Below are 20,230 nucleotides of genomic sequence, written 5' to 3'. Positions count from 1 at the left end.
TAGGGCAACTCCCAAAGGAGGGAACGAGGACTTGTGAAGGTAAAGAATGATACTGGCAGAAGAACAAAGAGATGTAGCCTGGAAGTGAATAAATTTGGGCTGGGAATCAGAAGAGAATTTCCAGGCATCAGAGGAGTGAAATTCTGGAACCACACTGCAATAAGAGACCGAGCGTGGTACAGAAGAAACGTGTTTTTAAAACAGCAATTAGTAAGATTAAGAACGTGGTTATGCAGAGCAATTGCTGTGACTATCCATGGCCAGCAGCAGGGGAGGAAGCGGGGGCAGAGGGGCTGCGCTCTAGGTCAAGAAACGGGTAGAGTGTGAAGAGCCGTCTCTGAAGAATAGCCAAGAGCAGGTTGAAAGCTTATGGCTAAGAATTAGAGAGCCAGGCAACAAAGGGAGCCTTGGGGTTGGTGTCTACTCCAGGGCGCCCAATCAAGGGGAGCCTATTGGCGAAGCCTTCTTCCTCCAGCTACAGCAGCAGGCCTCGTGCTCACAGGTTCTCGTCCTGCTGGGGGACTTCCGCCACCCCGACAGCTGCTGGAAAAGCAGCATGGCGAGCTGTAGGCAATCCAGGAGACTCCCAGAGCCGAGTGCCTTGAAGATAACTTCTTGAGCCAGGTAATAGACAGCCCCACCAGAGGAGCGGCCATACTGGACCTGAAGGGCACCAACGCAAATGAGCTAATGGGTGACATCAAGATTGGAGGCAGCCTGGGCTGCGGTGGTCAGGCGCTGGTGGAGTTCACAGTCCCGAGGGGTCTGGGCATCAGGGGAAGAGTAAAGTCAGGACCCTGAATTTCAGGAAAGCAAACTTCCAGCTCTTCAAAGAGGTGGTCAATAGGACCTTCCGGGACACTGAGGAAAATCTAGTTCCTATGAAACTGATAGAAATGGCACTTGCAGATTTGCATGAGGGACATGTAAGTACCAGGAACATGGACTACAAATTCATACCACTGCGCACGTATGAGTTCAAGAGTTTTAAGCAAAGTCTTAACTGTCAGTAACGCTGAGTTTATTTAGAGAAAAAAAATCCCTTCTGTCCACACTTCCACCCTTCCTTGCCCAGCAAGACTACAACGTGCTGCCTCCTGTTCTGCAGGTCATGAGCAACCCATTTCAGAACAGCCTCGAACACGGCCTCTTCTTTCACAGGGAGCTCATCCTTCTCCAGCAGGCGTTCCAGGTCATTGAGGGAGAGCGCCAGAAACTCTGTGGACACCCTGGTCACCTCCTCGAAGTGATGCAGGATGAACTCATGGGCTGATTCTCGCAGGTCAGGACAGTAGTAGTAGCCTGTGAATCTCCAGATGCCGATGCAATTTTCCAAGCACAGCTGGGATTTTAAGTACTCGCAGCACAGTCTGACGATGTCCAGGACGTTGAACTGGTCTGCCGCGATGAGCAAACTTTCAACGTTGTCATCCGTGACGGGCACTGTCCTGGTGTAGGCGTATTCCATAAGGAGGCTCATCATTTCAGAGGAAGTGCTGGGGATTTTATAGACCTTCCTCTCGGCATTGCTCCAGTTGCTGGAGAACAAAGCCCTGAAAAAAGCAAAGCAGCGCTGGGGAAGAAAGCGGCCTTGCTGTGTGACACCCTGACCCCATTATCCCCTGTGCCTCCTTCCCCGGCCACCAATTTGGGCACTAGCAGTAGCCATGCTAGGAGGCCGGGGAGTTTTATGAAGGAATGTTTTACTAGATGGTTGTTTTAATAAGGAGCCACAGGGCAAGTGGGCACCTTGCTTCAACAAGAACACCAGAGAGTAACAGTGTGCGGGGAAGGAAAACCAGGCCCGCCAGGCTGGCCACGCTCCCAGCCCTGCACCATATCTGGGGCTTTGCCAGACAGCACTTCCAGCACGGCTGTTCCGTCTGAGCTTGTGGATGAATGTTGGTGTCCAGGGAGGTACCAGGACTAGGGGGAACTGCTGGAGGAGAGTTTGAGGGCCAAGGGAAGCGCTGGAGATACACGAAGGCACAGTGTGGCACAGAGCAGGAAATACTGTTTGGCCCCATCCCCTCCTCCTTCAAGCACTCACCTGAAGTATGGACTGCAGCTGGAGAGGATCATCTTGTGAGCAATGAATTCAATGCTGTCCACGCTGATGATCCCATCGCCCAGCTTCGCTTCCGGGCAAAGCCCATGGAAGGCGGGGAAGCCACTGCACTCATCTTCCTCTCCCTGGCTGAGGAGGAGTATGCGGCGCAAGCCAAGCTATCACCCACTTCGAAGCCTGGGGCAGTGGGAGATGCTTCTCTCTGGGGTGCTTATAGCACTTGCCCTCCCTCCAACATTATAGTAGAACCCCTGCCTGTCCAGTGGCTCTGGAACGTGCCCCATAATGACATCACAGACTTGGGGGGGACCGGGACCGGCTGTCAGCCCCTCCACAGCCCCTCTGTGGGGCCAAGGTCTCGGTCCCCTCGGTCCATGTTGCCGTTGGGCGGAGCCGTAGGGTCCCTGGGCTCTGTGGACTTCCACACAGGAGAGGAAATAAAAGATGTACACAGCACTAGGCATCGTCTATAAAAGACTCCAAGCTTTTAAAAGAAAGCAAAGAAGGGTAAAGAGGCATTTGGGAAACAGGAAAATAGACAGAGAAAGCAAGCTTTCAAAACAAGTAGCAGCGTATATTGCTCACTGTAAGGCATTATTGCCATGAGCGTCTACCATAGCTAGAAAAGAAAAATGCTTGCCAGCCTCACCTTGGAAGCTGTGTACCTGAAAAACACTTGCATTTAATAGAAACTCTCTCAAGAGCTAGCGGTTTGAAGCAGCAACACTACCAGGTTCAAGGCCCACATTTCCTCAGTGCACATGCTTAAGTCAGTTTTGCAAAGCCAGCCAGAAAGCTGAATGGAACCTAAAAGTGCAAACCGCCTCTTTCCACCGATGCCAGTAAAAATGCCACGAATACAGCAGGATTGGAAGTGTTGTTGGAAATACAGGAACTGCAACAAAGTCCTAATCATCTTCTCGTTTAGTATTTACATTTTCAATCCCATACAACAAGAAAAAATGCAACTCCACTGGCAGTCTCTAGAAAAGACACAATTCTAGCAGATAGGACCACGTATGAAGACATGTACAGGTCAATACAACTTGGCAGGGTTCCCATGGGTCCTTTGGGGTTCCCTATGAAGGACATTGAGGTTTTTTTGTGTCTTGTGGGTGGGATTTATAGTATCATAGAATGGTTCGGGTTGGAAGAGACCTTGAAGATCATCTAGTTAAAACTCCCTGCCCTAGGCGGGGACACCTCTCACTAGAGGCTACAACGTTGTCACAGGTTACCCCAGGAAATCCGTTACCCATTGTCCTATCATCACACTCCCTGATGAAGACAGCCTCCCCATCATTCCTGTAGGCCCCCTTTATGGACTATAAGACTGCTATAAGAATACTCCGTGATTCTCTTCTCCAGGCTGAACAACGCAAACTCTCTGAGCCTGTCTGAATTACTTTTGCTATAAAATCTGTTTCTCTTTCAGCCCTCGTGTTACCGTGTTTTTTTTCCCCATTCCCTTTCCCGGGGGGGTGGGGACATCGGGTGATGGACTCTGGCCCATGCAGCCAGAGCATGACAGCAGTGGAGGGGCTGTGCTGTGGCTGGAAAAGCGGCTGCTTGGCCCGCCCAGAGGGTGGTGACCAGCGGCACCAAGTCTGGTTGGAGGCCAGGAAGCAGCGCTGAAGGCCAAGGCGGGTGGCATTGGCAGCCGGTGGATGGAGGTGTTCCTTGCCCGCCGCTGTGTCCTGCTCGGGGCTCCCCAGTGCAAGGCAGAGATGGCCAGACTAGAGAGAACCCCCAGGCCAGGCCCCCCCAAGGCCCCTCCCACTTTCCATTGGGCTGGGACCGTTGGTCCGTTGCAGCCAGCAGCCACCAGCGCCAGCAGGACGGAGCTGTGCTGGCACGCAGCAGCGCTGAGAGGAGGCAGGGTGTGGTGGAGCAGAGGCAGGGTCCTCCTGTCCCGGGCGGGATGGGCCAGGCCAACTGCTGCTGTGGCTCCAGGTGGGCTCCCCCAGCTGCTTGGGGACAGGCGGGCACGGCCGGGCCCCGCACCAGCAGCCTTGCTCATGCCCCCCGCTCTCTGCTGCGCAGGGAGGCTCTCACCGAGGCCGAGGTGGTGCTGAGCACGGATGTACGGCTGACCCGGGGCCGCAAGAGGAGCTCCAGGAGGAGCTGGTGATCGCCAAGCCGCTGTAAGACCCTTCCAGCCCAGGTGCCTTTTTCCTTTCCTTTTTCCTTTCCTTTTTCCTTTCCTTTTTTCCTTTCCTTTTTCCTTTCCTTTTTCCTTTCCTTTTTCCTTTCCTTTTTCCTTTCCTCTTTCCTTTCCTCTTTCCTTTCCTCTTTCCTTTCCTCTTTCCTTTCCTCTTTCCTTTCCTTTTTCCTTTCCTTTCCTTTCCTTTCCTTCCCTTCCCTTCCCTTCCCTTCCCTTCCCTTCCCTTCCCTTCCCTTTCCCCTTTCCTTTCCCCTTCCCTTTCCCCTTCCCTTTCCCCTTTCCTTTCCCCTTTCCTTTCCCCTTTCCTTTCCCCTTTCCTTTCCCCTTTCCTTTCCCCTTTCCTTTCCTTTCCTTTCCTTTCCTTTCCTTTCCTTTCCTTTCCTTTCCTTTCCTTTCCTTTCCTTTCCTTTCCTTTCCCCCAACCCCAGGCCCCGGCACCTTGGGGCTGGATGCCCCAGCGTCCCTCCTGAGGGCAGCTGGGGGCCAGAGCTCTGCCTGCAGGAAGCCCCAGGCGGTCACCTCCAGCTCCCCTCCTGCCTCTCCTCTCGGCAGACATGGCACCAGCCTGCGCCCACAGCTCCGCCTGGCCCTGGACCAGCTGTGGGTGCTGAGCGGCAGCAAGGAGGCGGAGGGGGAGGAAGGCAAGGAGGAGGAGCAGGAAGGTGGCAGCCATGAGGACAGCGCTGCCCTCATCTTCGCCTGGCCCACTGGCTCCTGCATTGCCACTTTCAGGTGAGCGGTGGTGCCGTGTGCCATGGGCAGGCAGGAGAGGTTCCCCAGCATGGCCATGCCATGCTGGGAATGGCCTCGGCCTTGCCTGCAGACCCTGGGCAGGGAGCAGGCAGCACGCTGGCAGGGAGGGAGGCAGGGAGGGGCCCTTGCCAGGTCCATGATCCCCCTCTCCCCTTTTGGTCCCCAGAGCAAAGAGAAACGCTCTTCCTCCTCTCTCTCTGCAGGGCCCAGGCAGTCAAGGAGCTGTGGGTGGGCACCCTGCTGGGGTAAGCCAGGGGGATGCTCCGGGCGCCAGCGCACGGGGGAACACAGCTCCCCGCTGGGGAGAGGTGCCTGGTGGGCAGAGCTGCCTGCCAGGAGAGCAGAGGTGAGCTGGGGCTCAGCCAGCTCTCTCCCGCTCCCTTGCCAGTGCACAGCACTCCTGAAGGAGCCAAGAGAGCGGAAGTGACCCACCTGCCATCACTCCAGCTCCTGGAGAAGGAGCTGAGCCGCCGCCATGCTGTGAGTGTCTCTCTGCTCAGGGCTCTGTCCCCGAGCACCAGTCCCGCAGCCCAGCAGCAGAGGCATCGCTGCTCACCTTCTGCCACCCCTTCTCTCTTGCCCAGTGGAGGACGTTGAACGCCCGGAGCCTGGAAAGGCTTATGGAGGGCCAGGCAGAGGTGAGAAGGGCTGCCTTTCAGCCGCCTCGGGCTGTGCCAGGCTGCCAAGGACACCGCGGCCAGTGGGGGGAGCTTGTGCGGGAAGGAGGGAGGGTGCTGCGCTGCCACTTGGGGAGCGGAGAGGCTTGGGGAGCCAGCAGCAGCGCCGGCATATCCTCGCTGGCGCTGCTGGCAGCTGAGCTGCCGCATGAGGCAGAGGGTCCCGGCTCTGCCACGCTGGGGCTGCTGGTGCCGGCTGGCAGCTGGCCGGTGGCCCTTTCTGCTGCGGGGCTGCTCTCTAAGCGCAGCCTGCTTCTTGCATGCTGATGCCAAGCAAGGGCCTGCCACGGTGGCATCTGGACACGGCGGGAGACTTTGCCGCTCAGCGGGTGAGTTTTGGCAAGAAAGGCAAGCTCCTGCCAGCGGCTGAGGCGTGCTCACTTGTCCCTTGAGTGTTGCCATGCAGGTTGGGCAGCCCAAGGCAGGAGGTCAGCTGGAGGAGCAAGGAGCCCCGCTGGGCAGCGGCTGCCGGACGTGCTTGTGCGGGGACAGGCAGCCTCTGCTGCTGCCCACGGCGTGGAGGAGGGCAGGGCGAGGGCTGGGCCAGGCTGTCCCGCTGGCACGCTGGCTCTGCAGAGCAGGGCAGGCTGCGGGAGCGCTGGCCTGGCGCTCTGCATTGAGGGGCTCTGGCTCTCTTTTCCTTTGCAGCAGGAGGGAGCAGCAGCAGCAGCAGCAGCAGCAGCAGCAGGAGGAGGAGGGGGCTGCCCTGGTCCTTTGCTCGGCAGCGCAGCCCGGCTGCTGCCCAGGTGCCAGGGCAGGCAGGCTTCAGCTGCAGCAGGAGGCTCTTTGGCCAGCCCCTGGCAGCTCTCTGTGGGGAGGACGGCACACTGCCCCGGCCCCTGCAGGTAAGCCAGCCTGGAGGGGGGTCCCCAGCCCTGCCGGTGCTCCTGCGCAGGGGCGCTGGGTGTCCCCAGGAGCTGTGGGCTTGGGCTGGTGGGCTCGGGCTGGTGGGCTCTTTGCCCCCAGCAGGAGCCGGCTGTGGGGCGGTGCTCTGGCCACTGCCAGATGGGGGAAGGCGGCTCCTCGGCCCAGCAAGTCTCCTCCTGCCTCTCCTACAGGAGCTGCTGGCTGTCCTGCAGCAGGAAGGGCTGGCCATGGAGGGCGTATTCCGCAGAGCTGCCAGCGGGACAGCGCTTCGGCAGCTGCGGGAGGCCCTGGACCACAGCGCAGAGGTGGAGCTGGCAAGCCAGCCTGCGCTGCTGCTGGCCATCCTCTTGAAGGTGAGCGCATCCCACCTGCAGCTGGAGGAGATGCCAGCTCGCGTGCGGTGTCCAAAGGCTCAGCTGGAGCCCTTGGCTGTGCAGGACTTCCTCCGAAGCATCCCCGCCAAGCTCCTGGGGACCCACCTCTACGGGGACTGGATGGCAGCCATGGAGAAGGGCAGCAGGGAGGAGAAGGTGCAAGAGCTGAAAGCGTAAGTGCGGGCAGTGGCCTGCCTGCTGAGCAGAAGCCCTGAGCGCTGCCTGAGAGCCCCTGGCAAGCTGAGCAACACCTTGGGCAAGCCTGGGGAGGGACGGCTGTGGGCAACGTCTGCTTCAGGACCACGAGTGGTGTTCCCCTTCCCACAGGGTGGCCCACAAGTTGCCGGCAGCCAATCTCGTCCTGCTGAAGCGGCTGCTGTGCCTCCTGCGGCACATCGGGCACAACGCAGCCACCAGCAGGATGAGCTGCAGCAATCTGGCCATCCGCGTCGGGCCCAACCTGCTGAGTCCTCCCGACGAGGACCTGCTCCCGCTGGAGGCCATGCTGGAGGTCATGGAGAAGGTAGGCTGTAGCCACCAGCCGCCTGCAGCCTTCCCAGCCCAGGAGAGCCAGGCTGCTCTGCTAGAGGTCCCTGGCTGCCTTCTCTCTGCAGCAAGTGCTGGGGGGGTGACTGCCTGCAAGAGCAGCCCCACAGCCACAGCTGCCTTCTGCGCAGAGGCGAGGGTGCGCAGTGGAAGAGGCTGCTTGGTCCCTTTTCAGGCAGCAGGCTTGAGAGCGTGGCTTTGATGCGTGCAGATGAAAGTGCTGGTGGAGATTCTTCTGGAGAGCGCCAGGAAGATCTTCGGGGAGGAGATGGCAGGCCTTTCCCTTGCAGCAGCCCTGGAGTCCCCAGGCCCCCTGCAGAGAGGCAGAGGTAAGAGGAGGGACTGAAGCTCTTGGCAGGCTGGGGCTAGGGATGCCAGCAACTGCTGCATCCTTTCTGGCGGAGCTAGGCACCAAGCATTCTCCTCTCCTCTCCGCCTGGCCCCTGGCCCCTGGCCCCTTCTCGGCCCCTGTATCTGGGAGCATGAAGGCTTTTCTCTCCAGGCATATGGATAGTTTGGAGACTGGCGCTGCGCCAAGTCAGAAACGGTGCGTTTGAGGCTGAAGGCACAAGGAAAGCCCGCAGCCCCAAGGCCTGGGGGCCATGCAAGCGGTTCCCATAGAGCTTCAGAACAAGCCACAGTTTTCCCTCCTGCCCTTTGGGAATGGGAGAAACCTCTGAACATATGGAAATTTTGGAGGTTTCCTATAAGCCAAGTAAAAAGTATTCTTTTCAGGTTGAAAGGGCCAGGAAAGCCCGCAGCCCCAAGGTCTGTGGGGCCATGAAAGCTGTTCCCAGAGAGCTTTAGAAGAAGCCAGAGTTTTCCATCCTGTCTCTTTGGGCATGGGACCAATCACCAGACATTTGGAAATTTTGGAGGCCAGCCCTCGGGCAATTTAGAAAGGGTGGTTTTGAGGCTGAAGGCACCAAGAAAGTGCGCAGCCCCAAAGTCTGTGGGGCCATGCAAGCGGTTCCCAGATGGCTTTAGAACAGGTCACAGTTTTCCCTCCTGGCTGTTTGCGTCTGGGACCGATCCTAAGACGTATGGAAATTTGGGAGACTAGACAAGGGAAACTGAAAATCTGTGGTTTTGAGGCTGAAGGCGCCAGGAAAGTCAAAAGCCCCAAGGTCTGTGGGGCCATGCAAGTGGTTCCAGAGAGATTTAGAAAAAGCCACAGTTTTCCCTCCTGCATCTTTGGGCATGGGACCAATCTCAAGACTAATGGAAATTTTGGATTCTGACATTGCACCAAGTGGGAAAGGGTGGTTTTGAGGCTGAAGGTGCCAGGAAAGCCCGCACCCCCAATGTCTGTGGGGCCATGCAAGCAGTTCACAGACAGCCTAAGAACAAGCCACAGTTTTCCTATCTGGCTCTTTGGAAATGGGACCAATCACCGGACATATTGATATTTTGGAGGCCGGCCCTTGGGAAACCTAGAAAGCATGGGTTTGAGGCTGAAGGCGGCAAGAAAGCCCACAGCCCCAAGGTCTGTTGAGCCATGCAAGAGGTTTCCAGAGAGCTTGAGAACAAGCCACAGTTTTTCCTTCTGTCTCTTTGGGCCTGGGACCGATCCCCAGGCATATGGCAGTTTGGGAGGCCAACGAGGGAAACTGAGAAACTGTGCCTTTGAGGTTGGAGGCACCAGGAAAGCCCACAGAACCAAGGTGTGTGGCACCATGCAAGTGGTTCCCAAAGAGCTTTAGAACAAGCCACAGTTTTCCCTCCTGGCTCTTTGGGCGTGGCAGCAGTCTCCAGACATAGGGAAATTTTGGAGCCTGGCGTTGCTCCAAGTGGGAAAGGGTGGTTTGGAGGCTGAAGGCACCAGGAAAGCCCACAGCCCCAAGGTCTGTGGGGCCATGCATGCGGTTCCCAGAGAGCTTTAGAAAAAGCCTCAATTTTCCCTCATGGCTCTTTGGGCGTGGGACGTATCTCCAGACATATGGTAATTAGGGAGTCCCGACCAGGGAAACAGAAACTGTGGTTTTGAAGGTGAAGTCGCCAGGAAAGCCCACAGCCCCAAGGTCTGTGGGGCCATGCAAGCGGTTCCAGAGATCTTAGAAGAAGCCACAGTTTTCTCTCCTGGCTCTTTGGGCATGGGACCAATCTCCAGACATATGGAAATTTTGGAGTGTGGCGTTTCGCCAAGTAAGAAAGAGTGGTTTGGAGGCTGAAGGCGCCAAGAAAGCCCGCAACCCCAAGGTCTGTTGCGCCATGCAAGCACTTCCCACAGAGCTTTAGAACAAGCCACAGTTTTCCCTCCTGGCTCTTTGGGCATCGGACCAATCTCTGGACGTATGGAAATTTTGGAATGTGGCGCTGGGGCCTATTGAGAAAGGGTCATTGTGAGACTAAATGTGCCAGGAAAGACCACAGCCCCAAGGTCTGTGTGGCTATGCAAGAGATTCCAGAGAGCTTTAGAACAAGCCACAGTTTTCTCTCCTGGCTTTTTGGGCATGGAACCACTCTTCAGACAGAGGGAAATTTTGGAGTCTAGCACTGTGCCAACTGAGAAAGCGTGGTTTTGAGGCTAAAGGCACCAGGAAAGTCCTCAGCCCTAAGGTCTGTGGGGCCATACAAGCAGTTCCCAGAGAGCTTTAGAACAAGCCACAGTTTTCCCTCCTGGCTCTTTGGGCTTGGAACTAATCTCCAGACATATGGAAATATTGGAGTCTAGCACTGTGACAAGTGAGAAAGTGTGTTTTTGAGGGTGAAGGCACCAGGAAAGTCTGCAGCCCCAAGGTCTCTGTGGCCATGCAAGCACTTCCCAGAGAGCTTTAGAACAAGCCACAGTTTTCGCTCCTGGCTCTTGAGGCGTGGGACCGATCTCCGGACATATGGAAGTTTTGGACACTGGCGTTTCGCCAAGCGAGAAAGGGTCGTTTTGAGTCTGAAGGTGCCATAAAACCTGCAGTCCCAAGGTCTGTGGGGCCATGCAAGCGGTTCCGAGAGCGCTATAGAACAAGCCACAGTTTTCCCTCCTGCCTCTTTGGGCATGGGAAGACCCTCAGAACATACTGAAATTTTGTAGGCTGGCAATGTGCCAAGTAAGAAGTATCCTTTTCAGGTTGAAAGCGCCAGGAGATACCGCAGCACCAACGTCTGTGGGGCCATGCAAGCGGTTCCAGAGGGCTTTAGAACAAGCCACAGTTTTCCCTCCTGGGTCTTTCGGCATGGAACCAATCTCTAGACAAATGGAAATTCCTGAGTCTATCTTTGTGCCAAGTGAGAAAGGGTGGTTTTGAGGCTGAAGGCACCAGGAAAGCCTGAAGCCCCAAGGGCTGTGGGGCCATGCAAGCGGTTCCCAGATAGCTTTAGAACAAGCCACAGTTTTCCCTCCTGCCTCTTTGGGCGTGTGACCAATCGCCAGACATACGGAAAGTTTGGAGTCAGGCGTTGCACCAAGTCAGAAAGGGTGGTTTTAAGGCTGAGGGTGCCAGAAAAGCCTGCAGCCCAAAGGCCTGAGTGGCCATGCAAACAGTTTCCAGAGGGCTTTAGAACAAGCCTCGGTTTTCCCTCCTGGCACTTAGGGTGTGGGACCAACCTGCAGACATAGGGAAATTTTGGAGCCTGGCATTTCTCCAAGTGGGACAGGGTTGTTTTGAGTCTGAAGGCACCAGGAAAGCCCACAGCCCCGAGGTCTGTGGGGCCATGCAAGCGGTTCCCAGAGAGCTTTAGAACAAGCCACAGTTTTCCCTCCTGGCTCTTTCGGCATGGAACCAATCGCCAGACATATGGAAATTTTGGAGCCTAGCACTATGCGAAGAGAGAAAGTGTGGTTATGAGGCTCAAGTCACCAGGAAAGCCCGCAGCGCCAAGGTCTGTGTGGCCATGGAAGCAGTTCCCAGAGAGCTTAAGAACAAGCCTCAGTTTTCAATCCTGGCACTTTGGGTGTGCGACCAATCTCCAGACGTAGGGTAATTTTTGAGCCCTGTGTTGCTCCAAGTGGGAAAGGGTGGTTTGGAGGCTGAAAGCACCAGAAAAGCACAAAGCCCCAAGGTCTGTGGGGCCATGCAAGCGATTCCCAGAGAGCTTTAGAACAGGCCACACTTTTCCCTCCTCGCTCTTTGAGTGTGGGACCAATCTCCAGACATAGGGAAATTATGGAGTCCGGACCAGGGAAATAGAGAAACTCTGGTTTTGAGGCTGAAGGTGCCAGGAAAGCCCACAGCCCCAGGGTCTCTGGGGACATACAAGCGGTTCCCAGAGAGCTTTAGAGCAAGCCACAGTTTTCCCTCCTGGCCCTTTGGGTGTTTGACCAATCCCCAGACATATGAAAATGTGGTAGTCCGGACCATGGAAACTGAGAAAGTGTGGTTTTGAGGCTGAAGGCGCAAAGAAAGCCCACAGCCCCAAGGTCTGTGGGGCCATGCAAGCGGTTCCCAGAGAGCTTTAGAACAAGCCACAGTTTTCCCTCCTGGCTCTTTCGGCATGGAACCAATCGCAGACATATGGAAAGTTTGGAGTCAGGCGTTGCGCCAAGTCAGGAAGTGTAGGAATGTGTCTGAGAGAAAATGGTCACGTGAGCCAGCCTCCCTACTATGAGAGATTAGATTAAGGGCAAAACAGGTGTTAGAAGATGGAATTAGTACATGGGAAAAACGGGAACTGAGAAGGTAGAAAACATGTGCTAATGACTAAGCAGTTTACTATGTGAATTCTTGTAACCAATCTGATCTGTGAATGAACTGCATGGACAGCGCGTGGACAGTGTAACTAGCTAATCAGAAATAAGCAAGTGGCATGTACGGCTACAACACAGGGTATAAAAGCTGATGATCTGTGCTTAATAAATGGCTTCTGTTGATTCACATTGGATCGCCTAGAGTCCAGTTATTTCTCCTCAGATGGTGACCCTGATGTGATACCGATCGGCGTTTGGCTTGAGCAGCGGAATGCGAGGGGCGGAAGACCCAGAAGTAGATCCACTGGCTGGAGGATGGCTCAGCTGGACTTAGACCGGGCGGATTGGGCAGCAATCTGGAATAGAGGAAACAGACGACGTGGCCACTGACACCCAGAGAGAGGTGAGCAGCCGGGGCAGGAGATGGGGCAACAAGTAACAAAAGAAGAAGGGGCTATATTAAGACTTCTCGTGCATATCCTCTCTAAGAGAGGAGTGAAATACGATGAGCATATTCTCAGAAGGCTGTTAACCTGTTGCAGAGAGAACGGATTTGCACCAGAGCCCCAGACAGCTTTTAGATCAGAAATATGGGAGGTTGTTGGGGAAAAACTGTGGGAAGTGATAAGTAACGGCGATAAAGAGGCATCACCGTTAGCGACGATGTGGCGGTTGGTGTATTCGACCTTACAAGATATAGAAGCAGAGCAAGCTGCGACGGCCGGGGCTTTTGCAGCATTACAACCTACGGGGGGAGGATCGAACAGATCAGGTCCGAAGGTTTGGGACGATCCCCTGCTGATCCCCTCTGCTCCACCTGAGGAAGTTCCAGAGAAAGAAGAACCGATGGAGGAGGACGTTCCCTGGCCAGTACCACCACCCTCAGACGTGAGACCAATGGCACCTCCACCAGAATGGTACAACCCTAGAACTGGGCTTTACGAAGGTCCACCTAAGTCTCCATGGCAACGTGTTTATGTGCGCCCCAGACAACCTTTTGATCCATCCTTGTACCAACCGCTTCCACCGTCACCTCCTTCTCCTGCTGAAGAAGAACTGCCACAAGTATTTTGCGCAAGTGGCATGTACGGCTACAACACAGAGTATAAAAGCTGATGATCTGTGCTTAATAAACGGCTTCTGTTAATTCACATTGGATCATCTAGAGCCCAGTTATTTCCCCTCAAAAAAGGGTGGTTTTAAGGCTGAGGGCAAAAGGAAAGCCTGCAGCCCAAAAGTCTGTGTGGCCATGCAAGCAGTTCCCAGAGAGCTTTAGAACATGCATCAGTTTTCCCTCCTGGCTCTTTGGGCTTGGGACAAACCTCCGGACATAGGGAAATTTCGGAGTCTAGCACTCGGCCAAAAGAGAAAGAGCGGTTTGAGGCCGAAGGCAGCAGGAAAGCCCGCGGCCCCAAGGTCTGTGGGGCCATGCAAGCGGTTCCCAAAGAGCTTTAGAACAAGCCACAGTTTTCTCTCCTGGCTCTTGAGGTGTGGGACCGATCTCCAGTCAAAGGGAAATTTTGGACACTGGCATTGCGATGAGTGTGAAAGGGTGGTTTGCAGGCTGAAGGTGCCATGAAAGCCCACAGCCCTAAGGCCTGTGGGTCCATGCAGGCAGTTCCCAGAGAGTTTTAGAACAAGCCTCAGTTTTACCTCCTGGCTCTTTGGGCATGGGACCACTTCCAGACACATGGCAATATAGAGTCTAGTACTGTGCCAAGTGAGAAAGGGTGGTATGAGGCTGAAGGCACCAGGAAAGACCGCAGCCCCAAGGTCTGTGGTGCCATGCAAGCGTTTCCCAGAGAGCGTTAGAATAAACCACAGTTTTCCCTCCTGGCTCTTTGGGCGTGGGACTAATCTCCAGACATAGGGAAATTTTGGAATCTGGTGTTGCTCCAAGTGGGAAAGGGTGGTTTGGAGGCTGAAGGCACCAGGAAAGCCGGCAGGTCTAACGTCTGGGGGCCATGCAAGCGGTTCCCAAAGAGCTTTAGAACAAGCCACATTTTTCCCTCCTGGCTCTATGAGCGTGGCAGCCGTTTCCAGACATAGGGAAATTTGGGAGGCTGGCATGGCGCCAAGTGGGAAAGGGTGGTGTTCAGGCTCAAGGCGCAAGGAAAGACCGCAGCCCCAAGGTCTGTGGGGACATGCAAGCGGTTCCCAAAGAGCTTTCGAACAAGCCACAGTTTTCCCTCCTGGCTCTTTGGGCGTTACAGCCATCTCCAGATATAGGGAAATTTGGGAGGCTGGCAAGGCACCAAGTGGGAAAGAGTGGTTTTGAGGCTGAAATCATCAGGAAAGCCCGCAGCCCCAAGGTCTGTGGGGCCATGCAAGCGGTTCCCAAAGAGCTTTCGAACAAACTACAGTTTTCCCTCCGGGCTGTTTGGGCGTGGCAGCCATCTCCAGGCATAGGGAAATTTGCGATGCTGGCAGGACGTGAAGTGGGAAAAGGTGGTTTGAGGCTGCAGGCGGCAGGAAAGCATGAAGCCTCAGGGTCTGTGGGGCCATGCAAGCGGTTCCCAAAGAGCTTTACAACAAGCCACAGTTTTCCCTCCTGGCTCGTTGGGTGTGGCAGCTATCTCCAGGATGTGGAAATATGGGAGACTGGCACAGCGCCAAGTGGGAAAGGGTGGTGTTGAGGCTGATGGCGGCAGGAAAGCCCGCAGCCCCAAGGTCTGTGGGGCCATGCAAGCGGTTCCCAAAGAGCTTCAGAACAAGCCACAATTTACCCTCCTGGCTCTTTGGGCGTGGCAGTAATCTCTAGATATCTGTAAATTTGAGTGGCTGCAACGGCACTAAGTGGGAAAGGGTCGTTTCGAGGCTGAAGGGGGCAGGAATATGAACAGTCCCAAGGTCTGTGGGGCCATGAAAGCGGTTGCCAAAGTGCTTTAGAAGAAGCACAGTTTTCCCTCCGGTCTCTTTGGGCGGGGCAGCAATCTCCAGACATATGGAAATTTACGAGGCTGGCATGACGCCAAGTGGGAAAAGGTGGTTTTGAGGCTGAAATCATCAGGAAAGCCTGTATCCGCAAGGTCTGTGGGGCTACGCAAGCGGTTCCCAAAGAGCTTTAGAACAAGGCACAGTTTTCCCTGCTGGCTCTGTGGGCATGGGACCAATCTCCAGACATATGGCCATTTTGCAGCATGGCGCCAAGTGGGAAAGGGTGGTTTTGAGGCTTAAGACGCCAGAAAAGCCTGCAGCCCCAAGGTCTGTGGGGCCACGCAAGCGATTGCGAAAGATCTTTAGAACAAGGCACAGTTCTCCCTCCTGGCTCTTGGGGTGTGGGACGAGTATCCAGACATATGGTCGTTTAAGACCATGGCGCCAAGTGGGAAATGTTGCTTTTCAGACTGAGGGTGCCACGAAAGCCCGCAGCCGCAAGGTTTTTGGGGCCACGCAAGCGGTTCTCAAAGAGCATTAGAACAAGCCACAGTTTTTCCTCCTGGCTCTTTGGGCGTGGGACCAATCTCCAGGCATATGGCCATTTAGGTGCCTTCCGCCGCGCCATGTTGGAAAGCGTGCGTTTGAGGCTTAAGGCGCCAGAAAAGCCTACAGCCCCAAGGTCTGTGGGACCACGCAAGCAAGAGTTTTAGAATGAGCCACAGTTTTCCGTGCTGGCTCTTTGGGCGTGGGACCAATCTCCAGACATATGGCCATTTTGGCACCTGTCTCCTCGATGAGTGGGAAAGGGGGCTTTTGAGGCTGAAGGCGCCAGGAAAGCCAGCAGCCCCAAGTTCTGTGGGGCCACGCAAACATTTCCGAAAGAGCTTTAGAACAAGCCACAGTTTCCCATTCTGGATCTTTGGGCGTGGGACCAATCTCCAGACATATGGCCATTTTTGTGCCTGGCGCGGCGCCAAGAGGGAAAGGGTGGTTTTGAGGCTGAAGGCAGCAGGAAAGCTTGCAGCCCCAAAGTCTGTTGGGATACGCAAGCATTTCGGAAAGAGCTTTAGAACAAGGCATAGTTTTCCCTGCTGGCTCTTTGGGCGTGGGACCAATCTCCAGACAGATGGCTATTTTGGACCCTGGCGCGGCAACAAATTGGAAAGGGTGTTTTTGAGGCTGAAGGCAGAAGGAAAGCATGAAGCCAAAAGGTCTGTGGTGCTACGCAAGCGGTTCCCAAAGAGCTATAGAACAAGGCATAGTGTTCCCTGCTGGCTCTTTGGGCGTGGGACCAATCTCCAGACTTATGGCCATTGTTGTGCCTCCAACGACGCCAAGTGGGAAAGGGCGGTTTTGAGGCTGAAGGCAGCAGGAGAGCCTGCAGCCCCCAGGTCTGTGGTGCTACGCAAGCGGTTCCCAAAGAGCTTTAGAACAAGGCATAGTGTTCCCTGCTGGCTCTTTGGGCGTGGGACCAATCTCCAGACATATGGCCATTTTTGTGCCTGGCGTGGCGCCAAGTGGGAAATGGTGGTTTTGAGGCTGAAGGCAGCAGGAAAGCCTGCAGCCCCCAGGTCTCTGAGGCTACGCAAGCGGTTCCCAAAGAGCTTTGGAACAAGGCATAGTGTTCCCTGCTGACTCTTTGGGCGTGGGACCAATCTCCAGACATATGGCCATTTTTGTGCCTGGCGTGGCGCCAAGTGGGAAAGGGTGGTTTTGAGGCTGAAGGCAGCAGGAAAGCTTGCAGCCCCCAGGTGTGTGGGGCTACGCAAGCGGTTCCCAAAGAACTTTAGAACAAGGCATAGTTTTCCCTGCTGGCTCTTTGGGCGTGGGACCAATCTCCACACATATGGCATTTTTGTGCCTGCAACGGCGCCAAGTGGGAAAGGGTGGTTTTGAGGCCAAAGGCAACAAGAAAGCCTGCAGCCCCCAGGTCTGTGGGCTATGCAAGCGGTTGCCAAAGAGCTTTAGAACAAGGCATAGTTTTCCCTGCTGGCTCTTTGGGCGTGGGACCAATCTCCAGACATATGGCCATTTTTGGGCCTGGCGCGGCGCCAAGTGGGAAAGGGTGGTTTTGAGGCTGAAGGCCGCAGGAAAGCCTGCAGCCGCCAGGTGTGTGGGGCTACGCAAGCCGTTCCCAAAGAGCTTTAGAACAAGGCATAATTTTCCTTACTTGCTCTTTGGGTGTGGGACCAATCTCCAGACATATGGCCATTTTTGTGCCTGGCGTGGCGCCAAGTGGGAAATGGTGGTTTTGAGGCTGAAGGCAGCAGGAAAGCCTGCAGCCCCCAGGTCTCTGAGGCTACGCAAGCGGTTCCCAAAGAGCTTTGGAACAAGGCATAGTGTTCCCTGCTGACTCTTTGGGCGTGGGACCAATCTCCAGACATATGGCCATTTTTGTGCCTGGCGTGGCGCCAAGTGGGAAAGGGTGGTTTTGAGGCTGAAGGCAGCAGGAAAGCTTGCAGCCCCCAGGTGTGTGGGGCTACGCAAGCGGTTCCCAAAGAACTTTAGAACAAGGCATAGTTTTCCCTGCTGGCTCTTTGGGCGTGGGACCAATCTCCACACATATGGCATTTTTGTGCCTGCAACGGCGCCAAGTGGGAAAGGGTGGTTTTGAGGCCAAAGGCAACAAGAAAGCCTGCAGCCCCCAGGTCTGTGGGCTATGCAAGCGGTTGCCAAAGAGCTTTAGAACAAGGCATAGTTTTCCCTGCTGGCTCTTTGGGCGTGGGACCAATCTCCAGACATATGGCCATTTTTGTGCCTGGCGCGGCGCCAAGTGGGAAAGGGTGGTTTTGAGGCTGAAGGCCGCAGGAAAGCCTGCAGCCGCCAGGTGTGTGGGGCTACGCAAGCCGTTCCCAAAGAGCTTTAGAACAAGGCATAATTTTCCTTACTTGCTCTTTGGGTGTGGGACCAATCTCAAGACATATGGCCATTTTTGTGCCTGGCGCAGCGCCAAGTGGGAAAGGGTGTTTTTGAGGCTGAAGGCAGCAGCAAAGCCTGCAGCTCCCAGGTCTGTGGGGCTACGCAAGCGGTTCCCAAAGAGCTTTAGAACAAGGCATAGTGTTCCCTGCTGGCTCTTTGGGCGTGGGACCAATCTCCACACATATGGCCATTTTTGTGCCTGGCGTGGCGCCAAGTGGGAAAGGGTGGTTTTGAGGCTGAAGGCAGCAGGAAAGCCTGCAGCCCCCAGGTGTGTGGGGCCACGCAAGCGGTTCCCAAAGAGCTTTAGAACAAGGCATAGTTTTTCCTGCTGGCTGTTTGGGCGTGGGACCAGTCTCCAGACATATGGCCATTTTTGTGCCTGGCGCGGCGCCAAGTGGGAAAGGGCGGTTTTGAGGCTGAAGGCAGCAGGAAAGCCTGCAGCCCCCAGGTCTGTGGGGCTACGCAAGCTGTTCCCAAAGAGCTTTAGAACAAGGCATAGTGTTCCCTCCTGGCTCTTTGGGCGTGGGAACAATCTCCAGACATATGGCCATTTTTGTGCCTGGCGCGGCGCCAAGTGGGAAAGGGTGGTTTTGAGGCTGAAGGCCGCAGGAAAGCCTGCAGCCGCCAGGTGTGTGGGGCTACGCAAGCCGTTCCCAAAGAGCTTTAGAACAAGGCATAGTGTTCCCTGCTGGCTCCTTGGGCGTGGGACCAATCTCCAGACATATGGCCATTTTTGTGCCTGGCGTGGCGCCAAGTGGGAAAGGGTGGTTTTGAGGCTGAAGGCAGCAGGAAAGCCTGCAGCCCCCAGGTGTGTGGGGCTACACAAGCGGTTCCCAAAGAGCTTTAGAACAAGGCATAGTTTTCCCTGCTGGCTCTTTGGGCGTGGGACCAATCTCCACACATATGGCATTTTTGTGCCTGCAACGGCGCCAAGTGGGAAAGGGTGGTTTTGAGGCCAAAGGCAACAAGAAAGCCTGCAGCCCCCAGGTCTGTGGGCTATGCAAGCGGTTGCCAAAGAGCTTTAGAACAAGGCATAGTTTTCCCTGCTGGCTCTTTGGGCGTGGGACCAATCTCCAGACATATGGCCATTTTTGGGCCTGGCGCGGCGCCAAGTGGGAAAGGGTGGTTTTGAGGCTGAAGGCCGCAGGAAAGCCTGCAGCCGCCAGGTGTGTGGGGCTACGCAAGCCGTTCCCAAAGAGCTTTAGAACAAGGCATAATTTTCCTTACTTGCTCTTTGGGTGTGGGACCAATCTCAAGACATATGGCCATTTTTGTGCCTGGCGTGGCGCCAAGTGGGAAAGGGTGGTTTTGAGGCTGAAGGCAGCAGGAAAGCCTGCAGCCCCCAGGTGTGTGGGGCTACACAAGCGGTTCCGAAAGAGCTTTAGAACAAGGCATAGTTTTCCCTGCTGGCTCTTTGGGCGTGGGACCAATCTCCAGACGTTTGGCCATTTTTGTGCCTGGCACGGCGCCAATTGGGAAAGGGTGGTTTTGAGGCTGAAGGCAACAAGGAAGTCTGCAGCCCCCAGGTCTGTGGGCTACGCAAGCGGTTGCCAAAGAGCTTTAGAACAAGGCAGAGTGTTCCCTGCTGGCTCTTTGGGCGTGGGACCAATCTCCACACATATGGCCATTTTTGTGCCTGGCGCGGCGCCAAGTGGGAAAGGGTGGTTTTGAGGCTGAAGGCAGCAGGAAAGCCTGCAGCCCCCAGGTGTGTGGGGCTACGCAAGTGGTTCCCAAAGAGCTTTAGAACCAGGCATAGTGTTCCCTACTGGCTCTTTGGGTGTGGGACCAATCTCAAGACATATGGCCATTTTTGTGCCTGGCGTGGCGGCAAGTGGAAAAGGGTGGTTTTGAGGCTGAAGGCAGCAGGAAAGCCTGCAGCCCCCAGGTGTGTGGGGCTACGCAAGCGGTTCCCAAAGAGCTTGAGAACAAGGCATAGTTTTCCCTGCTGGCTCTTTGGGCGTGGGACCAATCTCCACACATATGGCATTTTAGTGCCTGGCACGGCGCCAAGTGGGAAAGGGTGGTTTTGAGGCTGAAGGCAACAAGAAAGTCTGCAGCCCCCCGGTCTGTGGGCTACGCAAGCGGTTGCCAAAGAGCTTTAGAACAAGGCATAGTGTTCCCTCCTGGCTCTTTAGGCGTGGGAACAATCTCCAGACATATGGCCATTTTTGTGCCTGGCGCGGCGCCAAGTGGGAAAGGGTGGTTTTGAGGCTGAAGGCAGCAGGAAAGCCTGCAGCCCCCAGGTTTGTGGGGCTACGCAAGCCGTTCCCAAAGAGCTTTAGAACAAGGCATAGTGTTCCCTGCTGTCTGTTTGGGCGTGGGACCAATCTCCAGACAGATGGCCATTGTTGTGCCTCCAAC

The 20,230-nt window shown here is 55.5% G+C and overlaps 1 protein-coding gene across 1 annotated transcript; it reads right to left on the bottom strand.

Annotated features, from left to right (window-relative positions):
- Positions 1–496: 496 nt before the first annotated feature.
- Positions 497–3,327, bottom strand: LOC128903454 (kelch-like protein 10). The gene is given in 5 exon segments (XM_054187467.1): positions 497–543; positions 1,072–1,553; positions 2,051–2,168; positions 2,171–2,197; positions 3,324–3,327. Coding segments are annotated over 5 exon segments (678 nt in total).
- Positions 3,328–20,230: the final 16,903 nt, after the last annotated feature.

This window comes from Rissa tridactyla, unplaced genomic scaffold (assembly GCF_028500815.1).
Source record: "Rissa tridactyla isolate bRisTri1 unplaced genomic scaffold, bRisTri1.patW.cur.20221130 scaffold_364, whole genome shotgun sequence".
NCBI lineage: Eukaryota > Metazoa > Chordata > Aves > Charadriiformes > Laridae > Rissa > Rissa tridactyla.
This window is presented reverse-complemented; position numbering and strand designations above follow the sequence as displayed.